This window comes from Helobdella robusta, assembly GCF_000326865.2.
Source record: "Helobdella robusta unplaced genomic scaffold HELROscaffold_17, whole genome shotgun sequence".
NCBI classification, from domain to species: Eukaryota; Metazoa; Annelida; class Clitellata; order Rhynchobdellida; family Glossiphoniidae; genus Helobdella; species Helobdella robusta.
Window position 1 is genome coordinate 3,234,746 of NW_008703942.1, and position 16,914 is coordinate 3,251,659.

At 33.2% G+C, this 16,914-nt stretch overlaps 1 protein-coding gene across 1 annotated transcript; it reads left to right on the forward strand.

Moving 5' to 3' along the window:
* Positions 1-11,039: 11,039 nt before the first annotated feature.
* On the forward strand, positions 11,040-14,995 carry HELRODRAFT_170350 (hypothetical protein; the record flags this gene model as incomplete). Its single annotated transcript, XM_009016159.1, has 2 exons — positions 11,040-11,066; positions 13,850-14,995. 2 exons carry the CDS (start codon positions 11,040-11,042, stop codon positions 14,993-14,995), a joined length of 1,173 nt encoding a protein of 390 aa, XP_009014407.1.
* Positions 14,996-16,914: the final 1,919 nt, after the last annotated feature.

Sequence of the window (16,914 nt, forward strand, 5' to 3'; positions counted from 1 at the left end):
GTATGTATGTATGTATGTATGTATGTATGTATGTATGTATGTATGTATGTATGTATGTATGTATGTATGTATGTATGTATGTATGTATGTATGTATGTATAAATTTTCTGAAGGGACACAAAAGCTGTCGGGTTTAATTACGCTCACGATAATAATTTTAATTATGTTTAAAATTATGTTTAATAAATTTAATTTATGCGCTTAACCATCCTCGCTTAATGTACCTTTCAAAAAGAAGCCACATTAATTGATTTATTTTGTCGTCGTGTGTTTGTGTGCTTGTGTGTGAGTGTGTGGGTATGTATGTTTGTACGTATGTGTGTATGTATGTTTCTATGTACGTACGTACGTATGTGTGTATGTATGTACGTACGTACGTATGTGTGTATGTTCGTATGTATTGACATCAGTTATAGTTTTTGTCAGTTTCTCTAATACGGTAGACATCTCGCCCGGAATAAATAAAACACAAATTTGCATGTCATCTGCGTACCCATGGCAATAATAACCTCATTTATTCAGTAATTCCAGTATCTCTGCAACGTACAAATTAAAGAGAATCGGTCGAAAAACGGATCCTTGAGGTACATCTGTTTCACTGGTCCCATGAGACCATCTGAGTAAGAAATCTGCTGAGTCCGACCAGTAAAAATGATTTGAACCACTTTAACGCAATCTTCTTTAGACCGTAACAATATTTCAGTCTGTCCAACAGGATTTTGTGATTCACAGTATCCAACGCCAAACTCATGTCCTGGAATGTCAACAAAGACCCAAATAGCATTTTTACTATTCACTCATTCATTCATTCATTCATTCATCCATTCATTTATTCATCCGTTAAGATAATTTCATTGTTTGCTTATTAATTAATTGTCATCCATTCAGCCATTATTTTGAAAAAGATTCATTCAATCAATCAATCATTTATTCAACTAATTATTTTAATCATTTCCATTTAATATATTTTTCTTCATTTTTCATTCTTTTACTTCTTCAGTCTTCCATTCATTCATCAATGGTGTTGATAGTGACGCAGTGATTAAGATGATGATATGATGATGATGATGGCGGTAGTGGTGGTGGTGGCGGTGGTAGTGGTGAAATTATGATGATTAATGGATAAATAAAGTACTGATGATGACGATGATGATGACGAAAAGAGACGGCCATAAATTGCTGAGGATCAAGAAGTGGTGTTGATAATGATGATGACGATGGCGATGATCGACAAGGATGATGATGACCATGATGATGACGATGGCGATGGTAAAATGATGATGACAAAGTGATGATATCGTTGTTTGGCGGTCTTAATGAGTTCGTGACATTTCGGTAACTCTTTGATTTGGCGGTATCACCTTGCTATTTTATTGTCGCATGTCTCCAATGTGCGTATGTCTGTGCGTGTGTATATATGCGTCCGTGTTTTTATTTGTCTGTCTGTGTTTTTACTTGTTTGTCTGTCTGTCTACTTGTCTGTTTGTCTGTCTGTTTGTCTGTCTGTTTGTCTGTCTGTCTGTTTCTACTGAAGTGGGCATTTGGAATTGTATGTGCGTGCGTGGGAAGCAATTTTATACAAGTTTGCGTTTGTGATTGCGCTTTCTTTTGGTTCCATATTTTTTTATGGACTCTAATTTGTTCTTCATCACTGCAGGGCTATAAAAACAGAAAATAATTGCACTGGTGCATGTTCACAAATATGTAAACATCTGTTTGTGCGGTACGTTGAAAACCATATACACAGGCACGCACAAACACCTTCACCCACGTACACATACTCACGTACAAGCAAACATACAAATATTTACACACAAGCGCGTACAAGCACACACACACACACACACGCTAGCATACTAATTCGTGTTTGACAAACGATTTTCATCAAAGCCATAAGCCGGAAGCCTTAGGCGTCGGGTGACTTTGGATGGCGCATGGACCAACATTTTTGCATTTGCTCACTTCTATATTTATTCAGTTGCTTTTTAATTTTGCAAAACTTTGTAACTCATTTGTAACATATTTGACGAATTTAAAGTCATCTTGCTAAAATAAGGAATGAATTTGATGGTGCAATTGTATCAGTAATGTTGGTTTGTTATTAGCAGTAGTAGTAGATGTGTTGTTTGGTGGTTATAGACACATTTCTTGCGGTCACTGTCGTTGCAGATTACTTTTGAAAGCACTTTTGCCAATAAACAGCATGTTATGTGGCGGTATGGCTTTATACGATGATGGTTTCATGGTTGTTATTTCAAATTTTATTAGCATTGCTAACACGGCTTGGTCAGTTTGAGCAATACCGGTTTTTGTGATTGAATTTATTTGCATAAAAATGAGTCATTATATAACTTTGAAAAATTTTATGAAATGTTTTTAAAATAAATCAAAATTTGAACTGTTAATTTCAAATGGATGGCAAATTAAAGTAAATTAGTTGACCATGATCAAAATAGGATGGTTGAAGTGTGATGTCCAAATACCCTGATAAATACATTCTATACAGAATTCAACATCTTACTTTTAAAATTCTGGTAAAATGACATTCAAAAATATATTAAAAAATTCGAATTAAAAAGGAAATTGAATTAAAATTATAAACATGGAAGATGAACCGGCCGTTGTAAACACGCAACCACTACTACTCTTCCTCTGAGATATCATATACACAACGGAGCCTTACACGCTACAATGTCTGTGTGTGTGTTTATATGTGTGTTTATATGTGTGTATCTGTATGTGTATGTCTGTGTGTGCAGTGTGTATGTCTGTTTGTATGTAGGTATGTATTTATGTATGTGTGTTTGTTTGTTTTCAACAACGTTGAATTAAAAATCGAGCGAAACAAAACAAAGAAGACCAAAAACGAGACGAGACGAAACTGCCTATTCTATCATCAATCTGTCTTTTTGTTTCGACGCTTTTAAAGCATTTCCTTTTTCACTGCTTACCCCCATTCAATTTTGTTCACTGCTGGCATATAATAAGTGTTTGTTTGTTCTTTAATTTAATAAGTAAACACAATTTAAACTACTACATTTTTTCCTTTATCTTTGTGTGTATGTTTCTATGTACTGTATACTTGTATCTTGTATACCCACACATGTGTATGAGTCTGTGAAGAGTTTTTGTATGCCAGGAGTTTTCGAATTTTTTATTATTCTTGCTGTGACAGAATAATTACATTTAAAAGTTTGAAACATTAAAGTAAAACAAAGTGTTTTTTTATTTGTTTTTGCAGTTTTTGTGCGTCTCTTTTTTTCATTTCAAGTTGTTTTAATTTTTACGTGTCAGTACATTTGTATGATTGTCTATCTAACTACCTTGAAACTGACTCTTAATTAATTAATGTTATAAATTTTGGTCAATTGATTATTATTAAATTACCGTCCATTGTAAATTTAATTATATTAACTATGTTATCGATTCTAATTAACGATAAATTGTTAATAAATTTTTTTCGGGGTAATAGTCTTTTTTACATATTTTGAAAAAATATAGGAACAATAGTAAATAAAACTAACCATTGAGGAAAGCCCAACAGATTTTCTAATCTTAATTTATTCTTTTTTTCTTTGGCTCTCCATACTTTCTTTCATTTACTCAACCTAGCGGAAGTCGACGATAATAACAATTATTAATTGTTCATTCGGATTAACCTGACGTCAAATCTTTTCCGCGGCTTTCCATGAAACAGGCCTGACGTCACGTCACGATCAAACGGTGGCCAAAAAAAATCTAAATAGTTAATTTATAGCAGCACGATTTCCGGTACGAATTAGTTTTAGGGTCGGTGCTTGTTTCTAATGTTGATATAAATTTGAAAGAAGAAAAAGCAACAATGATAATAATGAAGAGTAGTAGTTGATAAATAGTAATAATAGAAGAATTAGAATTAGTAGTGATTTCGATGTTTTGCTGGCGTGAATGTTTTTGAATTAATTTTTCATATAACAACTAATCCAGTGTCAAAAATATATACCCAAAATACAAAGCATTTCATTTCATTGCAATTCACTCAACCATTTTAACCATTTCAATACAATCAATGCCTTGCATGTTTGTGTGGCACAATGATCCGATGGTTAATGTGCCAAATTCATTTTAACAATATAATATATTGTATAAGATCAAATAATAAAATAAAATTATTAATTCTAATATAACCATAGAAGAAGAAAATCTTAATTGTTGAATAATGTTAAAATTGTTTCTGCCATTTGTTGGGAAAATGGGTCAAGAATATTCTAGAATATTTAAGAGTTAATTGGCAATTTTTCGAGATTCAAAATAAAACTTTTAAATAAAATTTTCGATATATTAACAACATTTAATATGAAGGTTAAGAACAATGTGAAGAATGTTAAGTGCTATTAAATGAATTAGATGGAAAGAAATACAATAATAAAATGACTATAAATACATGCTGTTTGTTGTGTGCCTGTGTGTGCGTAAGTGCGTGTGTATGTGTGTGTGTGTGTTTGTGCTTGTGTTAAAGCAGGAACAATCACATCTTTACACACACGACTGATATGATGTTTAATTTTTTTCAATTCTCTTTTATTCGTTTGTATATAAGGGCGGTGTGTACGTGATTTACCGTTGAAAGCCAACTTTTTGCTTGAGTAATTGTTCATTTCATGTCTTTGCGTTCGCCCTACATCAATCTTTCCAACTTTCTGCTCCTTGCTGAGCTTTCATTTTTTCCACGTTCCTTTAATCCATTTAACGATGTCATTCGTTAATTCGTTTTTTAATTTTTTGTTTGATTGCTTGTTTGTCTGTCTGCCTGTTTGTTTGTTTGTTTGCTTGTATTTTTGTTTATCTGCTTGTTTTTAGATGGTTTTCCGGTTCATCCTTATCGTTTATTTGAGTTCGGCTCTTTTATTGATGACTCATGTGTGAAATGAAAATTGTTTCTCCATTACATGGTCACGTGGGTAATCGAATTACCTGTTACACATGTGCATTCATTTTTCTATGCTACACTCTCCTCCTATTTAATTTTATTATTTAGTTGAAATTAAAAAATTTAAAAGTTTGAATATCTGGACCTTTTTTATTTGTTTATATTTGACATCCGCAGAGCTCACTTTTTCCCATAGAATTTAAAATTAAAATTCGACGCATTCAACTGCATGATCCTACTCTACTGATTAATTGAAACTTTAACTGCTTCATCTTCACCTTTTGTCCTCCCATCCTACGTAACATCACTTTTTTTCTCTTCACTTTGTTTTGTCTTTTTTCACTCATTTTTTACCCGACAAAGTTGCGAATTTCTGTTTCGATTTTACTTTTTTCCGATTTTTTAAACCCAAATGGAAGAGCTAAAAGAGACGACTATCGCTGAAAACACCTGGACCCCATTATTTGATTCTATCATTTTATGATTGCATAGTTTCGTGATTTTTTTCGTTCGTTCGTTCGTTCGTTTGTTCGTTCTTTCGTTCATTTCTTTAATTTCTTGGTCATGTTCATGAAAAGAAAATTTCATTGAATTGGAGACGAAAAATTTCAAAATTGTCAGATAGTTGCTGGGTAACAAGTAGTAGTAGTAGTAGTAGTAGTAGTGGTAGTAGTAGTAGTAGTAGTAGTAGTAGTAGTAGTAAGAGTAGGAGTAGTAGGAGTAGATGTTTTGTTTGTTGTTTGACTATACAAGCCCATAATGGGCATTTGGTCGGTGTTTTGAAAAAATTAATGAATAGAAACAAATAGTAAGTAAAACATAAAGAAAAGCGAAGAATGTTCTGCAATGAATGATTTTAATGATGGCTTAATGGTTCAAATTATCTTTCTATTTTAACTTTCAATAAGATTTCGTTCGTGATGGTTATAATGGTATGGTTATTATTATGGTATAATGGCTTTAATTAATCCTTGTCACGGTTATATATCGGTTATTATTTTGTTGCTATTGTTGTTGATATTATTATTGGTGGTGGTGGTAGTAGTAGTAATAGTAGTAGTAGTAGTAGCGGTAGTAGTAGTAGTAGTAGTAGTAGTAGTAGTAGTAGTAATAGAAGTAGTAGCGGTGGTAGCAGTAGTAGTAGTAATAGCAGTAGCAGTAGTAGTAATAGCGGTAGTAGTAGTAGTAGTAGTAGTTGTTGTTGTTGTTGTTGTTGTAGAAGTAGTAGTAATAGATGTAATAATAGCAGAATAGCGGATAGCAGTGGTATTTTCATAATTGCCAGTTTTATACATTTCTGTGCATGATTAATAAAAATAAATTAAATAAAAATATCTAAAATGTAAATATAAAATATTTTAATAATTTAATTTTAAAGTTTGGCCACTAGTTCTTTTTTTTAATCCGCCTCCAACCATTTAAGAGCGGTCATAAATCATTCATAATCCACACTTACTCGCTAGCTCCCTGGTTCAATATCACTTCGTGGCAAAACTTTAAAAAAACTCAAACATTTTTGTTATTATAATGATGTATATATATGTGTGTACTATGAACTTTAGCTTGGAAGTTTTGAATCTTTGAAGAATTCTTGTAATTAAAACCATCTGATTCACAACACAGTGCCATGGGGCTTGACAACAACAAGTTAATAATTTTTGTGTTGCTTGGGCTTCTTCAATTAAATTTGCAAGGTAGAACTTTTTGGGATAATATAATTGCATTTTATTGATATTAACGCGCGATAAATTATTAAATTGGAAAAATAAAGTAGAGATAAATTAATTTAGATCAAAAAAGTAACTTGAATAGACGCATAGCTAGTTTTTATAATTGAACACATCCCAGTGAACAAAGTTTGAAGTCATAAAAAAGATGCCAGCATGAAAGGAGTGTTTGAAAGGAGGTGAACAAATAATTTTTATAGCGCAACAAGCGAGTTTATTGTGGCAATAAAAAACAAAAATAAACAAGGATGTGCGCATAAAAATGAATTAACAAAATTTAGACAAAATTGCATCTATTCGTTGAAAGCCGGTAATTCTGTTTAAAATTTAATGAGTGAATATTGAAATATGAAATAAATGTGACCTGCCTTGTATGTAAAAATGAAATTATTCACGTACGCATTAACCATTAAACAACATGAAGAGAGGAAACTAAACGCGAGAACTGAACAAACAAGAGACGCAATCGTAATATACAATTCGAATATACAACAACTATATAAACATACAACTATATAAAAATACAACTATATAAACATACAAATATATAAACATACAAATATATATACATAACAAATATATACGAAAGATGTGTTTTATATCGAGGTTCCTGTGCATTAAATGATTCACAAATCTAATAATTGATTGAAGAGACCACTTACACAAACAAGCAAACGCCAATAAACACACGCATAGATGAATGCGTTTGTAAGCAGGCGTTCCTACGCGAATACATGCATACATACATACATCACACACAACAAACTCACCGCAAGCATGCTTACATCACAGTTAATACATGAACGCAAATCATGCATGCAACGAGTTATTGCATTTAAATGCGTCGTCTGGTTGTATTTCATTCAATGCGTTGTACGCATGCGTGAATAAACAGACGCGCGTGTGACTTTGCACGTGATCATAAAAAACCACATGACCAAGACACGTGACCACAAACACTTGACCATAAATAAAAACACGTGATCTCGGGCAGGAGCACGTACGCTACTTGGTAGTCCGCGCAGACGTGTCCCTATAAGCTGACAAACGTATTTAGCGCCATAACAAAATCCTCGGGCAATGAGGGCTTCGTCTCGTTTCGTCTCGTTTCGTTTCGTCTCTTACACAGACTTCTTATTGAACTGCTCTGCGTAGGTGCGGATGATGGTGAGGAGGAAGAGGAAGATGATGATGAAGATGATGACGACGACAATGATGATCATGACAATGCTTATTTAAGAACTCGGTGTGTGCAAATGTATGCATGTAAAGTGGCACGATGATGATAATTACAATACTGGCAATGTTTGAATATTATCATTATATCACATCCATTCTCACTAAGTGATGACAATGAAAATAATAATGATGAATGATGACGACGATGATGATGATGTAGATGGTGACCTTGGTGGTTATGATATGATGATGATGACGATGATGGTTATCGGAAGAATGATGATGATAAAAGTTGTTGTAGCAGTTTTGATGGCGGTAGCAAGGGCGAGATAAAAATGCCGAAATGCTATTTATTTGCCGTTAGGGCTGAATCATTTGATAGCGTGTCTGTGTTTGTTTGTATGTGTATTTGTGCGTATCTGTGTGTGTTTTCGTATGTATGTGTATTTGTGTAAAGGTGTGTATGTGTGTGTTGTTGTATATAATGATGATTTTGGGAGTGAAGTTAATGATGATGATGATGAGGGGGATGAGGAGGAGGAGGAGGAGTAGGAAGGAAGAAGATGACGACGATGTTGAAGACGTTGATGATGACGGATGTATAAGGATGTAATAATGCAAACATGGCTGCTGTAACCATCCTGCTAATGCTGATGATGATTGATGCTGCTGCCTCTGCTGCTGCTGCGGATGATGATGACGATGACAATGATGATGATGATGATGATGACGATGACGACGACGATGATGATGATGATGACGATGACGACGACGATGATGATGATGATGACAACGATGACGATGATGATGATGATGACAGAAAGAAGATGATGATGATGATGTCAGGAAGAAGATGATGATGATGATGTCAGGAAGAAGATGATGATGATGATGATGACAGAAAGAAGATGATGATGATGATGTCAGGAAGAAGATGATGATGATGATGTCAGGAAGAAGATGATGATGATGATGATGACAGAAAGAAGATGTCAGGAAGAAGATGATGATGATGATGTCAGGAAGAAGATGATGATGATGATGTCAGGAAGAAGATGATGATGATGATGATGACAGAAAGAAGATGATGATGATGATGTCAGGAAGAAGATGATGATGATGATGTCAGGAAGAAGATGATGATGATGATGTCAGGAAGAAGATGATGATGATGATGATGACAGAAAGAAGATGATGATGATGATGTCAGGAAGAAGAAGGAGGAGGTTGACAATGATGAAAATGAGATCAATAACATTTACTTCGTTAACAACGATGTTGAAATTTTCAATGATGCTATGTTCTGTAGCTATGATTGAGACAATGAAACTTTTATTTTTAGCATGCTATTAAGAAATGGGTTGGTGGCAAATTTATCAATAACACAAAATAACATAAGCTACTGTTAAAACGTATTTGTATTAATTTTACATGCAAATATCTTCTAAGCAAATTGTACATATTTATATCACTTTCTATATGCGTTTACATATACGAGTATGAATGATATCGGAATATGATATATGAATTGTATGAATGGTATCGGAATATGATATATGAATTATATGAATGGTATCGGAATATGATATATGAATTGTATGAATGGTATCGGAATATGATATATGAATTGTATGAATGGTATCGGAATATGATATATGAATTATATGAATGGTATTTGAATATGATATATAAATTGTATGAATGGTATCTTAAGAGACATGAAACAATACGACAAATACATTGTTCTCGCCACTGCCTCGAGACAAAAATTTCGAGACACGCCTTTGTCTCGTCTTTTAATGATATAATATAATAAAATAAAAAATATTATTTGTTCAAATAAACTTGGATTTAAAGAAAAGATTGTTATTTTTCAAGATATTATTATGTGTAAGAATTTGTTCATTACGTACAACATTGCTAGTCTAGCTACATGTTAGCCTGCCAGCTTAACTTTAACTTCAAAAAAGTTTAACAACGCATAACTTTATTGACATTTTTGTTTCATGATTTTCTCTATTAATTCAATTGCTTGTTAAAAGTTCTCGTTTCGAAATCGTTTTAAATTTGTCAAAATCTCCAATATTTGTATTACGTCATAACGAATCCGTATGTTAAATAATTCTCTTGTCACCCTTTCTCATTTTACGTTTACATATAATTACATTAATGCGTATATAGGTATATGTGTGTGTGTGTGTATGTGTAAGCATGTGTATGTAAATGTATGTGTATGTGTGTGTGTGTGTAAAATTAAATATTGCAAAACTATCTTAAACCAACACATAGATGAGTAGAACGCCTGGAGCATAAAGTTTTGATATATGATGGCTTTGTGTAGCAGCAGGTGAATCGACATTATTTGAGTCAGTGTTTACTTGTAACGCAACCTACTGTTACTACTGCTACTCCCGCTGCTACTGCTACTACTGCTGCTGCTGCTGTCCACGTGTGTGCTTGTTTGTGTGTTTGCATGTTTGCACAGATATGTTTACAAATTTGTTGCATGTTTACAAATGTTTTTTAATTGAAATATTGAGACAACTTTTGTTCGTCTGCAGCGAGCCAGCAGCTCTCTTTGCGACAACTTGTTAGTCACATGTGTTGCTATTGTGATGACTAGAATGATTATTTCTGAGTTGGTGCTGATGAACTCATCGATGACGATGGGTTATGAAAATGATGTGACAATGATGATGATGATGAATACAATTAATATCATGATCAAGATGATGATGGTGATAGTGGTTAACCTCAAAAAAGTTGACGAAGAAATGATAATTATGATGATGAAAACAATGATATTAAAATGATAACGATGTAATGATGATAATGTTGATGATTATGATAATGACGACGATGATGACAATGAGGATGATGAGAAAGCTAACATGAAAATTTTCTAGAAAAATTACTATTAGAGTGTCAGCAGTTGAATGGCCTAGAATAGAGGTTCTTAAATCATCATCATCTGTCCATCTCTCATTCAATCTTTTAACATGAATATTATAATGTATGTATACACACACAAACACACAAACATGCACACATACATGCACACACACACACACACACACACACACTTATACATGCACACAGACAACAGACAATAGTGTATATAAAACACGGAGTCAGCAAACAAGATATTAATCCATCCACTTTTTTGCTCCTTCTTATCAATTAAGTGCTCTCACGTATCTTAATGATAGAATGATGAATTGGACATGCGAGTGTGTGGTTGTATGGNTGTGGTGTGTCTTTCTGTCTGTTTGTGTCTGTTTGTTTGTTTATTTAATATATGTCTGCTGTTGCAGATACCGTTAAATTGTTTTTTGAGGTATTCTGTGGTTTTGTTTGGTATTGTATTTTCCCTTTTTTAATATTCAACTTAAATAATCATGACCTAACAAATTCTTTTGAGTTTTGTGTGAAGGAAAACCTTTTAAACATATTACATTAGCACGTTTGAATTGTATGTATTAATACGCCAAGATGTAAGTTAATTCTGAGAAAAAATGGGTCGGTTTTAATTCTGCCTCTAGGTGATTCGTTGACATCGAACTAAGCTGAACTTTTTTAAAAATAATACAACTCTTCAACAGATTCCAGCAAATTGCATAGTTTTGCTAGTTTTTTCGCTGAATAGTTTAAAAAATATGAAAAAAAATGTAAAAATAAGCTTTTTTGTTTTATGGTCATTGACGTTTCTACAACAATAATTTAGTGAAATCAGTTTTTAAAAATTGAAATCAATTTTTGTACCTTTCTACAAGATCATCATCACCACCACAGTCACAATCATCATCGTCGTTGTCGTCGTCGTCATGTTTACACTAGTTTCATTGATTGCATTGAATATATCATCGTTTATTATCTAAAGATATCTTAAAAAAGGAATGATACTCAAGTACCCGAGTGCGAACGGTGACATAAAACAAAAATAAAATTATCCACTTATCCATTCAATCACTCATCTATTCATTCATTCATTCATTCATTCATTCACTCATTCATTCATTCATTCATTCATTCATTCGTTCGTTCATTCATTCATTCATTCATTCATCCATTCAACCGTCTATAATTCATCCATTCGTTCATTCATTCATTAATTCATTCATTCAACCAACCATCCATCCATTCATTCATTCATTCATTCATTCATTCATTCATTCATTCATTTATTCATCAACTCATCCATCCATCCCCTCATTCACTCATTGTCGTTATCTCACGCGCAAAATATACCTAGCGCCACACTTGAAATAATCTTCCTCCAAAAAAAACAACTAAGCATACAAAATGAATGAGAGAATTTTTTGTAAGGAGTGTTGCGCCTCTAGCTAGCTCGTAACACTAACACTGTAAACTATTATTATTACATTATTACTATTATTATTTTATTATTATTATTTTATTATTATTTTATTATTATTTTATTATTATTAATATTATTAATCATCATCTTTCAGTTACTCGCTTCTACCAACAATGTATGTATGTATGTACACCGATAGTTTAATTTTGACAGTATTCTTCAATTTAGATTGTCCATAATTCTATAATATAATCTGCATCCAATCCATTGCAAACATGTATTTAGTCACATACACGCATGTAGAAAGAAAGAAAGAAAGTGAAAAAAGAAAGGGGTAAAGAGAGAAAGAGAAAGAGAGAGGGAGAGAGAGGGAGAGAGGGAGAAATCGTTACAAATACGGATCATATTTACATTGGAATGGGCATTGCGTTGTTACCAATAGAACGACACAGTAAGCGCGGTAGATGATTGGAAGAAATTACTGACTGACACTGACATGAACGTGACGTTGTTTGGTCTTCCATAACTTTGTGTGTGTTTGTGTGCGTGTGTGTTCGTGTGTGTGTGTTCGTGTGTGTGTGTGCCTGTGAGTGTGTGTGTGTGTGTGTGTGGATGTGGTGTCTGTGTGATATTGTTGCAATTATTCAACGGTGATGCTTAGTTGAAACTTGTGCATAATTAGAAGTCACAAACTGTCAGTTCATCCATCAAGTCGGTTTGTCTTGAAAAATGTAAAAATCTATCTGAACTTTTAGCGAGCATTTCTTGATTTGTTGAAGGTTTGGGTGATGTAATATTAAAAATATAAAGATGATAAATAACTAGCGACCAGCTGTAGCAGGCAATTCAGTATTTGTTATTTTGATATTCTAGAAATATTTGAGATAAGTAGCTATTAGTAAATTAGAAGTATTTTTGCTATAAAGATGTAAGAAGGTTTTAGAAAAATTTTAAATTCGGATAAAAGAAATCGCAAATATATCTTTCTATTTAATGATTCATTCAGTCAAGTGTTGCTAGATTAAAACAAACAAACGAACGAACAACAACAAACGAACGAACGAACGAACGAACGAACAAACAATTGGTACAAGACCTACACACATCCACACTTACACAACACGATCATTTGTGTAACCAACCACCATATGCACCAATGAGCAATGCACATGCTTACTGATAGACGGCAACATTTACAGATGCACGTGTTCGTTCATCTGAATTGCTTCCCAATAAAAATTTCCAATCTTTTTTTACAGCAGAGAAGTCTGAAGTGCAGATAGTGCTTAAGTATATTTACGACAAATATCTGAGTGAGTCGAAGCATTTTATTTTTAAAAGAAAACCACAATTTTTTCAGTTTAATCGATCGTGGTTGGAAAATTGGAATTTGTTTTTATTTCATTCATAAGGATTGAAATGCATTTAAATTTGCCAGAAAGATATCTTCAATGTAAAAAATTTAATTGGCGCTCTTATACTGAATGTCTTTTATCTTTAACAGTGGATTTCTTTGTAAAACCATTTTTCGGAATAAATTGCATTAAAATAAATGCAAAATTCGATGTAAATATTTGATTATATGTGAATATGATTTTGTCTTTTTTTTGAATTATTATTTGTTGAAAGCTATTTGTAAAAAATAATTCAGTTAAATAAAATTAACTTAATTTGACCAAATAAATAAATAGTGTAATTCTCAACTGAACCCGGCAGATGATCATGGAGCTACAGAACAACTGGTTCACGGGCGTCCTCAACTACCCAGTCCTCTGTGAGATCTTCCCCGTCATCTTCCTCACCACCCAACAACTCAGCCCCCTCCTCGTTCTCGGCTTCACTATCCAGAGGTACATCGCCATCTGCCACCCATTTTTAAAAGAAAAATTTTGTACGACGCGAAGAAGTTTGATATCCGTAGGGATCTTGGTGGCGTTTGACATCTCTGTTAATGTCGTGCAAGCTTATTTCTACCTATACGACAATGAGCAGCAGGAGTGCGGGATAAGAGAAGAAGCAGTTAAAGGGCTGACATCGCCCTGGTCCATCCATTCATGGATTACAGAGTTGGCCATATTCGGTGTCGTTCCTCTCACCATATTTGTTCTCAATGTGATCGTCATCTGCGAAACTAAGAGATTATCAAAAGCTGAAGAAGCCTTAACGCTCAAGTACCACCATACGACGTCGAACGTCAACCACAGACAACTGAAACCTCAAAACAAAAATGTCAGCGACGACAACAACAACAACAGCAAAAGCACCAACAACAACAACAACAACGTCAAAAGATTTCCATCAAAACAAAACGACAGCGTGATCAATGGCAATCATCAGATGAGCGTGAACAGTGCATCGGCATCTAACAGCAACCGCCCTTCGGCAACGACCTTCACCTTGCTTGCTGTTTCCACCTATCTCATCATCACCGTACTTCCGGTAACAATTTTCTACGTCCTCTCGCCTGCTTTCCCCGAAGGAGACTCGAACATGACGAGAGAGCAGCAGGACAACGATGAAAAGTGGAAAGCATTTTTCCGCTTCGAGAACATTAGAGATGTGATCGACGAAATAGGAAAAACCCACTACGCCCTCAACTTCTACATTTATCTCATAACCGGAAATCAATTCCGCAGGCAATTAAAATTACTGCTTGTGAAAATATTCTGTCGCGGTCGAGTGGGCAGGTCGTTCTCAAACTTCCGCGCCTCCCACCTCTCGTCGTCGTCGACGGCAGGTGGCGGTGGCTACAACCAGCAGACATCGGTCGGCAGCAACAAACGGATCCCGACGAGTCCCGCATCCCCGGGAGCCACTGCTTACGACAAAACTGTCCCGCTCCTGGCTGCTAACAAGAATTAGCTAGCATCAATCTTTCATTTTACGTGATATGATTCATTTATTTTTCATTTATTTTTCCCTTGTGTGAACTGTTACATTTAAAAAAAAACACTTAACATGCTGACATATGATCTGAAATACGTATTATAAAATATCTGTGTGATCATCATACTGACGTCTATATATGTATAAGTATATATATATATATAGTATATATATATATATATAAATATATATATATATATATATATATATTATTGAAATTTTCAAATATGTTTACAAGAAGAACTACTAACAAACTTTACCAATATAGACATATATGTGTATGTATATATATATATATATATATATATATATATATATATATATATATATATATATATATATATATGTAAATACGTACGTTAGTATGTAACATTGTTTTAAAATACATTTGTTTACATCCGTTACATCCATGTTGTCTCCAGTTACAGCGGAGCCACTCGTGTATAGTCACGTGCGTATTAATCTGCGTGATGTACGCACGTGCATGTATTTCGATATTATGTTTATTCACTGAATTTCAATCAGTTCACGCCCTAAACTCTGAAATCAGCAAAGTTAACAACATCAAAAATAAAAATTAAACGAAAACAAATAACAACATACTAATACAATAGCAGTGGTGATGAATTTTCGCATAAGTTGTTCCTGTGCGCTATCTCACTGATTGCATCCTGGTGAAATAACTTAACATAGAGCATATTGTGAGTAATTACACGCCACCAAGCCATCCTACTAACACACACCACACACATGCATTACACATTGTAACACTTATCTGAATGCTCTACTTTCTCTCTCTCTCTCTCTCTTTTTTTCTCTCTCTTTCTCTTTCTTTCTTTCTTTCTTTCTCTCCCATATTTTATTTCGTTCTCCTACACTCATTTCTCCATTATTATTTGATTATTTTTGTCCATTCTTTTTTATATTCATGCAACTTTATGTGTTTTTATTGATTTTTATTTATTTAATCATTCATTCATTCGTCCATTCATTTATTTGTTCATTCATTCATTTATTCATTCATTTAATCATTCATTTATTCATTCATTACATTTTTATACTTGCTCCTCTCATTCAACTTCAGTCATCATCGTCATCATCATCATCACTCATTTTAGTCCAATCGTCATCATCTCTCCTTCATTTCAACATTCATTCATTCATATCTCCATTCATTTTCTCAATCGATCAATCATTTGTCTGAAAGCATACGCAGATGCAAATACACACATACACATACCACACACACACACACAAACACACTCACACAAACATACTACACACACACACATATACACACACACATACATACACGTACACACATACAGACACACGCATAAGCACACACATATTTTCATATAAATATAACATTGTAGGTTTTATAATTTTTTATTTGCATTCAACATTGCGTTACCTTTTTATATTCGCAACAGAATATTGTAACAGTAATATTGTTTCTTAACAACAGAATATTGTATCTTAATCTATCGTATTACAACACATTATGTATCTATGTATGTGTGCGTGTGTATTCGTGTTTGTGTGTGCATGTGTGGTGTATGAAACAAATTTGAGAGCGTGTGTACAAATTCGAACGCCAGTACAAAAAATATGTGTATTTCATCTCATTTCATTTGTTTGTTTGTTTGTTTGTTTGCATGTGGTTTTATTTGCTTAGTGAGTATGTATTTCTTTAACGATATACAATTTATATTGTTATTAAACATGTATCAATATAAATGTGTATATATATATATATATATATATATATATATATATATATATATATATATATATATATATATATATATATATATATATATATATATATATATATATATATATATATATATATATATATATATATATATATATATATATATATATATATATAA